Source organism: Rissa tridactyla, chromosome 1 (assembly GCF_028500815.1).
Source record: "Rissa tridactyla isolate bRisTri1 chromosome 1, bRisTri1.patW.cur.20221130, whole genome shotgun sequence".
NCBI lineage: Eukaryota > Metazoa > Chordata > Aves > Charadriiformes > Laridae > Rissa > Rissa tridactyla.
The window spans coordinates 87,087,740-87,100,102 of record NC_071466.1 but is presented as its reverse complement, the minus strand read 5'-3'; the positions used below and the strand labels follow the sequence as shown (position 1 = coordinate 87,100,102).

At 38.6% G+C, this 12,363-nt stretch overlaps 1 protein-coding gene across 1 annotated transcript in view; it reads left to right on the top strand.

Annotated features, from left to right (window-relative positions):
• Positions 1 to 10,714, top strand: part of SCML2 (Scm polycomb group protein like 2) — a 75,089-nt gene extending 64,375 nt beyond the window's left edge. Inside the window, exons 11-13 of the mRNA XM_054190990.1 lie at positions 4,978 to 5,337; positions 6,054 to 6,217; positions 7,761 to 10,714. Of these exons, the coding sequence (XP_054046965.1) occupies positions 4,978 to 5,337; positions 6,054 to 6,217; positions 7,761 to 7,886 (650 nt within the window). The 3' untranslated portion in view covers positions 7,887 to 10,714. The remainder of the gene's footprint in view (positions 1 to 4,977; positions 5,338 to 6,053; positions 6,218 to 7,760) is intronic.
• Positions 10,715 to 12,363: the final 1,649 nt, after the last annotated feature.

Below are 12,363 nucleotides of genomic sequence, written 5' to 3'. Positions count from 1 at the left end.
GTTTCAGTATTTCCAGTCAAAAAGGATCGAGTTCAGCGTATGTGTCTGGTTTGTCTCTAGCCTTTGACAGGTCAGGGTGAAAGTATGTTAATTATTGATCACTGGCACAGATTTTGCACTTAGGGAAGATCTACTGCAAGTTCCAGCAGTCCTTCTCCTAAACCTGCTAGCCTTTTTTGTGAAGGGGCGCAGGCAAATAGGTGACAGATGAAGCTTCCTGCTCCATATATGGCTATTTATCAGAAATCCAATTGCCTCGAAATGGATTAGGAGATAAATTGGAAGCAACTCTAGGCTGGGGCCATTAAGTGTGTAAGGGTGTAGCTTGATGACACAATTCAGCTGAGTTTATGGCTAGCTGCCCGTGAAAGTTGTGCTGCTCCTGCTTTCCTTGCCTCCTTGCAGTGGGATCCAGGCCCCCCCAGCTGGGTGGTGAGCTGAACCAGCGAGGAAAAGCACAGAAAACATTTTGGTGAAGCGAAGAGTCATTTGCGGTTTACTTCTCAGGACTGACTCAGCGTGGGCTCGGATGAGCCCAGGGAAGGGTTGAATGAAATGCAGCCATGGCCAGGGGAGCAGCGAAGCCTCCCCGTGGCAGCGGGCTGTTAGATTGATTTAGCTCACTGATGAATAGCACCTTTTCCTGCACTGCAGCTCAGCTGCAATAACTGAACACATGTCTAGTCTTAGTCTGCCTCTGATGTAAAGTAAAGCATCTAGGTTTAAACCTCAGTGAAAGAGACTTATGAAAATGTGGGCTTTTTTACTCTGCATTTGCCACTAAACTGATTAAGCCATGTTAGCTTGTTGATGTTGACTCGTCCCATCTGATACGTACTTGCTCTTGCTGCAAGGTATTTACACAGCGTTTCCAAAGGGTTTTTTGAAATATGATGGGGTTTAGTTATTTCTTCCTTCATATTACTTTTTTTCTTCTTTTTGGAGATCCTGGGGTCATTTTGTGTCTATTAGTATCAGTGGAGCAGAACGATCTCTTTTTCTGTGCAAGTTAAAAAATCATAGGACTACAGCTAAAGCAGAAAAGGATATAAAATTAAAATGTTCAAAATGATAGCTTATTTTAAATGGTACACGTTATTTTTTATATATGTAGCATATTAACTTCTTTGTATATAGTAACAGCAGCAGGAAACACTGTTCTGCATCGATTATTGATTTTTGTGTCTTTCCAAAAGAAGTACTTGCTTAATTCCACAGATATATTGTACACCTAAGTCAGATGTTTCTGGTAGGCAACTTAATAAGTGTAGAGCACTTAATTATACTCAAATTAAGTTGTTTCAGTTGGAGCAAAACAAATGTTTGAGCAGATCTGCATTATCTTGTAAGAAATCTTCCTCAAAGTAAATGTGCATGCACATACTGCTTTTTAATCCTTGTTTACTAATGGGTCCCTTTTACAGATGAAGTCAGTGTACTCCTTAAAACACATTTTAAGATCAATAGTTCATTATAAAGTGCAGTTACTTGGATAAAAAATAATTAAAAATAAGTGTTTTGCCATGGTTTCAGGGGTTTGAATTTGTGCTCTGTGCATTTCAAGAGGCAAAGCGTTCTCAAGTGTTGTGTGTTTCCCATTAGGGCAATGTCCTCTGCTGAAAATCTGGAGGTAATTTTATAGTGGTCAGTCATGGGTTGGTTAGCAAGAAAGATCCTGCCCCAAAAAAGTTCTGGTTCCATTGAGACATAGTTGTCTTGAAATAGTTGTTTTGAAATATCATTTGAAGGCAAAGTGGAATAATTGTGGGAAAGGGTCTTTCAAACAGCTCATTTTCCTTCTGATCTGCTTAGGGATATGTTTTGCAGATTTTGCTGTCTTTCCTGCTCACTAAAAGTTTCTTCTTAAAGTTATGAGAGATAAGGGCGGGGGCGGGGGGGGGGGGGGGGGGGGGGGGGGGGGGGGGGGGGGGAGGGGGGTGGGGGGGAACACAACAGGAATTAACTCAGTCTCCCTCCCCCTGAAAACAGTGTTCTTACTACTGCAGATGATTACATCATTCCCGTTATGTATGAGGCAGAACAACTGGCTTCTAATTCCCAGAGGAGCTTCAAGAAAACAAAACGTTTGATTCCTGCTAAGGCTTTCAGTGTTTAAACAGTCTGTCATCCTTACATTTGAAACATAAGGCCTTTTATTGGCCTTTTATTAATCTACCCAGAGATCAGGCATTCTGCAGTGGAACCTCCCGTCTCTTTCCATACTACCATTCACAACTGCTCAAAAAGTTGAGGTGGAAGCGTGTCATTCGTTGCTCCATGGATTGCAAAGCTCCATTTGCTAGATGCTGATTTTGAATCAGCTGTCATGCCAGTTGACCACTTTTTCGACAAGATTGCAGCTGTATTTTGTTTGTAGAGAAGCTAGATGGAATGGAAAGGGAAGTGGACTGGAAACTATAGGTGCTGAACAGAAACACTTTCTCTAAAAGATGATGGTCCTGGGAAGTATGCCAGCTTTTCCACCTTGTGTATGTGAATTGAGAATTTATTGTAAGATAAATTCAAATGCTGGTATCTTGGGAAAAAAAGCAGAGTTGATCTTTCCCAGGCCTATTTACTATTGTTTACTTTAGGATATATAACATCAGAGAGAAATGTGGGATGTAATTGGAATAAATACAATTAAAATCTTTTGTAATACGGTCAATTTTAAAAATCTTTGTGTCTTCAGGAATCTTGATGAGAATTATGCAAACCAGTTATTTTTTAAAAGTCCTATATTTGGGACCTCTGCTTGTTTACTGTAACTACAAAAAGTTTTTTTCCTAAGATGTTACATGGAATTGGCTGATACATGCTTAATACTCTAGTTCAAGCTTTCTGCTAGGGAGTACTGTCTCCATTGTTTCATCCTACCTTTCAAGACTTCTGAAATCTGAATCTACAGGTTCAGTCAGTTAAACCTGAGGCTCCTTTGTGTAGCTTTGCTGTAACTGTAAAGTATCCCCTCTGCCTTTTGGTCTTGGACTGAAATTTCTGTTAGTGGCTTCATTCTCTACAGTTCTAATTTTCCCCTGGTCGGCTACCCTTTAATTTTATAGTGCATATCATTGACTACATCTCTTAAAGTCTTTCTGAAATTCTAATAGAATGATGGCTTTTGTTTTTCATTTTGGTAGGTTGCTGCAGCTACTTCAAGCTGACAAGTGTAAAGAAGTTAATTTTCTTGTGTGTTTGTTTTCCTTGCAAACCTCAGTAGCTGCTTCTTTGCTTTTGTGATTCAAATCTAACAAACTCGAAAGTTTTGCAGTGGTTGCTTTGAAGGTTGTGTATGTGAAAGAGAAGGGCTCCTGTCCATAAAAGCTGCTTTATTCCATGACTATCAAGTTTAGTAAAAGAAGTTACATCGCCTTGCAGATCCTGCCTTACTGAATTCACTAAGTAGGGAGCTGGCTCTCTGAGTGCCTTTGTTCCCTTTCAGGATTATGCTATCTGAAGACCAAAATCCACTTAACAGTTCTTCACTGCACTCCACTTCTAAACAGGTTTCAGCAGAGAACCGAAGACTTCGTGAAGCAAGTTGAAAACATGCTCGAGAAGCTCACTGGGTTGTTTTAGGAAAATACTCTTGCTTTAGTTTTAATTGGGTAGTTGCCCAATAAATTCTTGAAAGTTGTCATATAAGAAGGGTAGTAAAAACTTTATTTCAGGAACTTGTTTCACAGAACATATCAATTCTTATCCCAAAGAATATGCCGCTTCACTAACATGTGTTTTGTAACTTCACTAGAGTCATTTTCAAGATGGTAGTGTGGGGTTTACACTTCTGTGAACCTGTTAGCTATATTTTCCAGCTCTTAACTCTCCTGCCAAGGCAGCATTTGTTTCATACAGATTTGCACATCGTGCTTCCAACTTCTTTCTCAGGCTAGATATTGGCCTGATGCAAACAGAGCAATACATATGATTGCTAGAAAATGAAGTGGGATTCTCATTGATGTGTTGGGTTTTTTTCCCTCATATAGCATATTTCTCACAATCAGGCCTGCATTAGGTTGACCCAGAGTGGAACTTTCAGTAATTATGCAAGCCTGGCTCCTGTCTCATGGTTCAGGGAAATGGACCTGCTGAGCTCTGCTCATCTGGCTTAGATATAATATTGACAGGCTCTAAAAATTCACAAGTCTTCTAAGCAGGCGTTGTTTGTGTCCTGCAGAGTAGAAATTAGCTGAGAAGTGATAAGAACTAAAAAGAGGAATGTTGTTACAATCCCTTCCTGAGGCCTGATTTTGGTTTTGTTTTGATTTGTTTTTTTTACTTTCTCAGTAGGTTCAGTAATTTACATGTATCTTTAACTTTCCAGAGTCTGTGCTCATAGACCCTGCCCTGTGCGAAGAACTAAGTGCATGTAGATACAGCGTTGTGGTCAAAACATGTTACATTATGTGTGCCATACCTGGCACTCGCAGCCTTCTGGGGCTTTGCCTGCAACCTGTTCAGTTCTTAATGACAAACCTATATGTTTGAACGTATTTGGATCTATAGATTAAAATTGTCCACTTGTTTTGTATATGAAGTTAGTGACTCCCTCTGCTGTTTAGAACAAATTAAACAGTTGCTAGTTAAAACATGAGAGTTTTTATTTATATTAAAAATTTCATGCAAGATAAACATAATGAACTCTTAATGATTGGCTTTTTGAGAGTATGTTTAAAATAAGGTAATGAAAATGCTTGACTAAGATTGTTTGATGTATAAATATTAATGTTAGGCAATTTTACCCCCCCAAAATTTCCTCTGTTACTTCCCTGTTCATAGTATTTAACAAAATACAACTGAAATGATTTTTGGAAGACTCTTTCAAACTTGACATGTTAAATCTTTTGCTGCAAAAAGAAGTTCTAAAAATACCGTAAGAGCCCAATGATTACTTGAGGAAAAGGGGCAAACATTCAGCAGCAGTGAATGCCTCACAGGAGCTTTGTTAGCAGGCTTACAATCTGTCAGTATCTTCAGGAGAACTTAGCAAGGAGTTAAATAACAAATGTATAATGTCCATCACTTTGAACATACTGATACTTGCTTTTTGTGTAGCAGAAACATTACCTATAGAGGAAAACAGCACTTCCAAAGAACACCGATTTTCTGAGGACTCTATGGATTCTGCACTTAATTCTGTAAATCCTTCAAGCCCGACCCGTCGAAATTCCACGGAATATCGTACTTCTGGGAGTGCAGCATATTACAGGAATTCCCTTCAGCCAGTGACTGCTACCTCAAATTCAGCCCCAATCCTGCGCAGGCTGTCCTTGAGCTCTGCTGGGAGCAGTGGTTACTATGAAGTTAGTAGGAATCGAATACAGAGGCGGATTGAAGGTACGCTATATAACTAAACTTTCCAAAGTATGTAACTGCTTTTATTAACGTACAAAGTCTGAGAGTTATGAATAAAGACCTTCTTTGCTATAGAAAAGCTTGCGTGTGGGGTGAGATGTTGTGCTGTTGCCAAGCATGTCAGGCTTGCTAACGTAACTGCAAATGCAGAACTGAAGCCTGTTAAAACTAATAGTGTGGTGCAAGCCAGGGGGGAAGGAGGCCTTGCCTGCTGTGCCTTCCTCTCGTTGCTGTTATGGACGCTGCGGCAGGCCAGGCTGAGGAGGGCTAATTATATGCAGCTCACTTCCCGAGCATCTTATCAACTATTAATTACTGTGTTGCTGAAATACGGGGATAGGGTTTCCTCCTGTCCCTCCCTCTGTCTGCCCAGCTTTGTTTGCCTTTGCCACATTCCCAATTAATGGCATCTTATTACTCAGGAGCCAGGTACAAGTTGAAGTAATCCCTCTAGGTATGCCATAGTGCTAATGCTACTGTAAATATTTGCAGTTACGTAAGGTGTTTAAAGACAAATGGAACAGTTCGGTATTATTTGGAAGAAAATAAAACATCTTCCATTTAATATATTGCAAAGAATGCATAATAAAAGCTGCACATTAATATTAAGAATGTCTTAACGTAAAACGAAATGTGTTATCCCTGTATAATACGGACTAGTGATATTTCTTCCTTTCACAATATTTTTATGCTAAAAGCTGCAAGTTCCACAACTGGACCGGATCTGAATTCACTAAAAAGGGAACCTTCAAGAATATTGAATAAGGATCCTTCCGCCTGGTCAATAGAGGAAGTAATGCGTTTTGTGAAAGAAGCTGATCCACAGGCACTAGCTCCACATGCAGAGCTCTTTAGGAGACATGTATGATGCATATCCATTCTGTTCTAGTAGATTGTGTGTCGCATTAATCTCTTAAAATACAGCTTTCATGTCAATCACTGTTTGCAATTGAAGGTGGAATAAACTCTACTCATATATTAGAGGGAGGATGAAAATTATTTTTCCACCTGAAACTCCTCCTGCAGTATATTTTCTCTGTGTTCCAGTCTTGTTAGGCTAAAGTAAATACCCACTGCTTTCCAGTTTATACGGTATAACACCAATCCTGGAAGTATCCAAGTTCTAATGGCCAACATCCATAGTACCCCTGTCATCCCTGGGACCTCCAGAGAAGATGGCATTCTTGTGTACTTTACCCCTGGCCTACGTAGGCAGCACCTCTCTTAAGAGAGTCTGTTTTGGACGCTGATTATACCCTAGAGGAGATGCCATTATGCCTCATTAGATTTACACTTGGTCTACTAAAATTTTTAATTTTTTAATACTAAAATTCAGAGAATCAATTTAAACGTTGAATTAATCTGTTTTGAAAAACAATGTGTAGGGTTTCGTAAGATCTAACTGGATATTGTATTTAGAGAGAGAAACTGTGTCAGTTTCCCTGGTTTTGGTCTCCCCTCTTCTTCTCACTGTACTTTTCTATGGCATGTTGCTCAGCAAAGAGCTGCTTTCTTATTTCATTGTTTAGATGGTCCCCCCAAAAGAAGTTGGCTTTCTCTTGAGTAGTATTTCACTCTTGTTCTGCACCAGCTCCTACTAACAGTTAAATCTCAGTAAGCTGGATTGGAAAGAAAACTCAAAATAACTTTTAACAGAGCTTCCTGTGTTATGTTTTATTCTTAGTTGTATAGCAAGACTAAATGTCACTTATTTTGTCAGGTTTATGTTTAAAAAAAATATGACAGAGTGGTTTTCTTTATGGTGTTTTAAGGAACTAATTGCCTGTCTACAGTATCTAATGCTACTAAGAGCTTAGGACTGTCACATTTCAGCAGCTTCTCAACCAGGCAGTTGAAATCTGACTAAGTTGTCCTTGGTCTTGATCCTAACAATCTGTCCGGTTTAACCAGGACATAGATCTGTCTTATTTCACAGATTTAGATGGTCTGTAACCCCTTCCTCCACGTGACTGTTTGCATGCGCATGCCAGAATCCTCCCACAGCTGTGTTCAAGGTTCAGTGCAAGGCCTCAGTGCTTGGATCATTTAATCGCTAACTGCACAGACCTTCCTTTGCAGCTTCCTTTTTTTTTTTTCTTTTTTTTTTTCCCCTTGACCTATTCACTTTTTTTCCTGGCTGGTACCTAATTTTGAGGGCTGCTTGATCAGTTTCTTTTACTTACTATAATTTTCTTTAGCATCTTAAATACTTTAACGACACATTAAAAAAACTAAAATAAATTCGATTTCAGAGGCCATCTGTAAATATCAAATTATACTAAGTTACTGTTCTATATATAGTAGATAAATTTTTACTGCAGTATAAACAAGTATACTTTCCAGTTTTACCATGCAGCTTGTTAAAATAGTTGTGTGTTGTTGTGTTTATTCTCTTCCTTCTGCAGGAAATCGATGGGAAGGCACTACTCTTACTGAGGAGTGATATGATAATGAAATATATGGGACTGAAGCTGGGGCCTGCCCTAAAGTTGTGCTACCACATTGAAAGACTTAAACAAGGAAAGTATTAGCCAGTGGGAATACCACAAATATGTGTGTTCGTATCACACTAAGCTCTCAGGTTCACAGCCATTGCCTTTATTTGAAACTATTTTGCTGATATAAATCATCTGTATTTTTTGAAAGTGCTCTCAAAATGTATAAAAGACATTCAGGATAAAGAGGGAGGAAAAAAAAATATCTGTATTACATTCTAGTATTTTGTGAACTGTTTCAGAAAGTTTGCAGGGAAGGACAGTTGATCATAGTGAGGGTGAGCAGGTCGGGTAACAATGATCTCCGAATCCTGAAAAGTGCGTTCTCTGTTACAGACTTCAGCCAGCGTGTTCATATTCACAGAATCACAGAATGGTTCTGGTTGGAAGGGACCTTAAAGATCACCTAGCTCCAACCCCCCTGCCACGGGCAGGGACACCTCCCACTAGACCAGGCTGCTCAAAGCCCCATCCAGCCTGGCCTTGAACACTTCCAGGGATGGGGCATCCACAACTTCCCTGGGCAACCTGTTCCAGTGCCTCACCACCCTCACAGGAAAGAATTTCTTTCTAATATCTAATCAAAATCTCCCCTCTTTCAGTTTAAAACCGTTACCCCTCGTCCTATCGCTCTACTCCCTGATAAAGAGTCCCTCCCCATCTTTCCTGTAGGCCCCGGAAGGCTGCTATAAGGTATTCTGCTATTCAGAACCAAAACAGCTGAATCCCAAAGGAAAATAATAAACCAGCATCAGGTGTTAATAATTTTTACAGGGGTGGCTGTAAACTTTTATATTGCAAGAAAAATCTAAAATAGAGGATCTCGTCTCTGTAGTGAATACTGTGTCTGATCCTCCAGCACAGTAATACACTAGTATATTATTCTAGATTATTCCTCCTAGATTTCCATAAAGGGAATAGCCATATGAATTGATCATGGGGGATGGAGGTGCAGGGAAGGAAGGGTTATGGAGGGGGAGGGCTTAATATAAGCTTTTATAAAGTGTGATTATCAGTCCTTTGGTAAGTTATGAGGACAAATGTACCATATATTGTCAATTTATGCAGGCAGTAAATATTTCTGTTTCATGGAAGGACGTATTGGCTGTATAAACAGCCATTTCTGGGACAGACTGATTTAACTGGAGCAATGCATCCACATTTTAAACATTCCGTCTTTTTGCTAAGTTTGGCATGGATGTGTGTGTTTATGCTTTTTATATACACGCGTATGTGTTGGGGAAATACATACTATATATATAAAAATATACATACACACTGTACATATGTATTCAGTTTTTTAATGTGTACTTTGCACTGTGACAGAGAGAACTGTACAATTTCTTGTTGTGTTTTTTACCAGTAAATTTACTTGTGTACTACTTCTCGTATTCATTAGCACCTGTTTCATTTGTTGTCCATTCTTGGAGTCAGAAGGTGACAAACAATCAAAAGGTGGCTTTATTCATACAGGCGAGATCCCTGTACTATGCAATACCCTTGGTTATTCATCCCTTAACTCTGAACCATGTATTCTGGTGTATTTCTGGAAAGACACATTTGGTTCCGATGTTTTGGGCTTATATTTCCTATAAGGAAGTGCTACTATGTAACGATAAGCCTTTTTGGGGTAAAATTGGTGCTGTTTGTATAAGCTGCAAGAATGAGTGGTGATAATAAAGCAGTTTATTGTCACTGCCAATTGTAGTATACGTCAGGGACAAGAAAATATACTTTGTGTGTAGGAAACTGAATGTACTGTATGTAATAGTGCAAGTGATAAAAGCTATTTGCTAGGGAAGGTGTAGTCCTAAAATGGTAGGGTTTATTATATTTCTTACTGCCTTTTTATATGAAAGCATATAGTGTAAATGTATTTTTTACAAATTCCTTTTCTGAAAATGCTTTGCTTTGCCAATAGTCTGATGCTCCTCAGGTTTCAGCAGAGCTACTGCTGCAAAGTAATAAATTTAGTGGCTCACAAGTGTCCAAGTACTTTGTTAGTTTAAGTGACTGCAACGCAATTTTAATTTAGCAAGTCATTTGGGCTTTGAGAATTGTTTTTATTATTACATCATTAGACATTTGACACTAAAGGTTATCTATATTGATTTGTTTTGCATATCTTTTGTGGTGCATGTATGCTTAGATGAATAATACAAGCATGCTTTCTATAGTAAGAAAAGGTCAGAGCATTCATTGGAGAAACAGAATATTTTCTCTTTGTGTTAGGAAAATCCTGACTTGATTGTTCGTGTAACTGTATGAAAGTTAGTTATATATTGAGGAAAACATCATGCTCCACATGTTCACTGTATTGTTTGTGTCTTACTTGTTCCATGCTTTATTATGCTGAATTTCAGAGTTCTTTAGTGTAAAAAGATGTCATATGATTTAAGCATAAGTAATTGACTGAAAACAGTTTTCATTTTTTACAAAGCCATTGGCATGAGAAAAACAAGGGTGTTTGAATTTTCTGTTTGGCCTTTATGGAGTGACATTTTTGTACATGGCACTATAATGGGTATAAATATTTGTTCAAGGCTTTCTGTGCACCTGTGTGCACAGGGATTACCGTGATGTTGCAGTAGCAGAATTTCACCGTGTGCTATAGCGTGAGATTCAAGCGGTCCAAGTGTTGTAGCAGAACATATTTTTTACTCGTTATTTTCAATGGGATGTTCTTATCTATCAACAGAAATAAAATAGCTTGTTCATTGTTGTAACTGTCCGTTTTGTTTGACGTTGTGTACATGTGTGAGCACTGTTTGCGTAGGCAAGGGTAGCTATCTTATCTGGCATTTGGCACTTCTTGACAGTTCATGTAAACATCTGATGTAAGGAAGTTTTAATCGAAAGGGTAAAATCATTCCAACATTGTTTATCTGAAGCAATTAATGTTTGAACTTGGCTTGTTCTGTGCTTTCAAAATAACAATTTAGGAATATATTCAACTATTTGATTTTGCTTATAGCATTTTGCCACTTACAGCTTAAAGAATTCTCATATAACCACTGAGGGGAAGAGACTGCTATAAACTGTCCTGCGTTCAGATGAAGACCTGAAAGATTTTAAATCAAAGCAGTTGATGGCAATAGGTTTGAACTTCATATAGTAAATCCTTTCGTATTTCTGTGATACAAAAATCTGTTGTTCTGGTGGCAGTTTGCAGTGATCAGCCTGTGCTTGAGAAGTAACTTAAGTTGGGTTAATGATAACCTCAAATCCTTCCCAGGCTAATTATGAAACTTGGAAGTTGGTAGTAACAACAGTCTAGAGGCATTTTGCATCTGATCTCTCTCAAAAGATACTGAATATTATTTTTTGGTGCATATCTGATATAGAAGACAGCATGATTTATTCCCTCTGTTTCTCTGAGTTGCTTTTCTATCAGCCAGGATTCATCTGCTTATCTGGTTCTGTATCTTTCAGTCATCTTGCAAGACAGTGCCATCACTCCTCGGTACATCTTAAGATCTCTTCTATTTGAAATTAAAATGCTACTGCCTGGAAGGACTAGCAGCTCTCAGAGTTGTTGTCGCAGAAGACCTGTGCAGCATTGAAATTGGAGCGTGGTGTATGTCAGGGTGATGGCACGTTGTGCTTGACATGACTGCACTTCTAACAAGTTTGTTGTGGGTGTATAGATATTGTAGGAGTCTTTCAGGAATGACAGTGAAAGACAGCAACATCGTGTTATCAATGTTGGCTCAAAGGATGGAGCATCTTCCCCTTTTTTGTTACTTTTAATAAAGGCACACCATTTTTTACTTCAGGTGGTAAACACAGGGGCAAAGATGTTCACCCGAATACTCATGGTATTTGTAGAAACTCTTCTTCCTTTACAGTCACTTGGGGATATAATTTGCGCAAAAGCAATGTTAACCTTCTCTGTAATTCTGATGACAGATTTATGCAAGTCTGTGGACGTGATTGCGTATGCCCTGAATGTGATACAAAAATTCTATGTTTAAGTATCTCAAATATTTCTGCAGGGGAAAAATGAAGCCCCAAGTAAGGATGACTAAAATTTGAACCTGCTCAGATGAAACACCATGGTTCTTTGTACTTGTTTTACCTTTAATTGGAGGTGAAATTCAGAGAATTGAAACATGGGGACACTGATGAATTAATAGTTTATCTTCCTACTTAACTCAGAGGGCTTCAGTCACCTTTTCTTATTAATGTGTTATTCCTGTGGGCCAACTTAGGATCTTATTTTTATTTAAGTATGAATAACTAATGAGAGTCTATTTATATATATGTAGATGGGAATCTATGATGTAAATAATTTTTAATTTAAATGGCCTGACATCCAGGACCGAGGAGTTAGAGCAGCCTGTGTCCAGCTAACTTGAAGCAGAGGCTGGTAGTCACAGTTTTAACCTAATTTGTGTTATACTATTTATCTGTTCTGTTTCCAGTTTGAGCTGACTGGTTTTTTTTCTGTTCTGCATTATCAAAGATTATCTTAAGTCTGCTTGGTGTTTTTGTCTAGACTACTTAGGAAGCT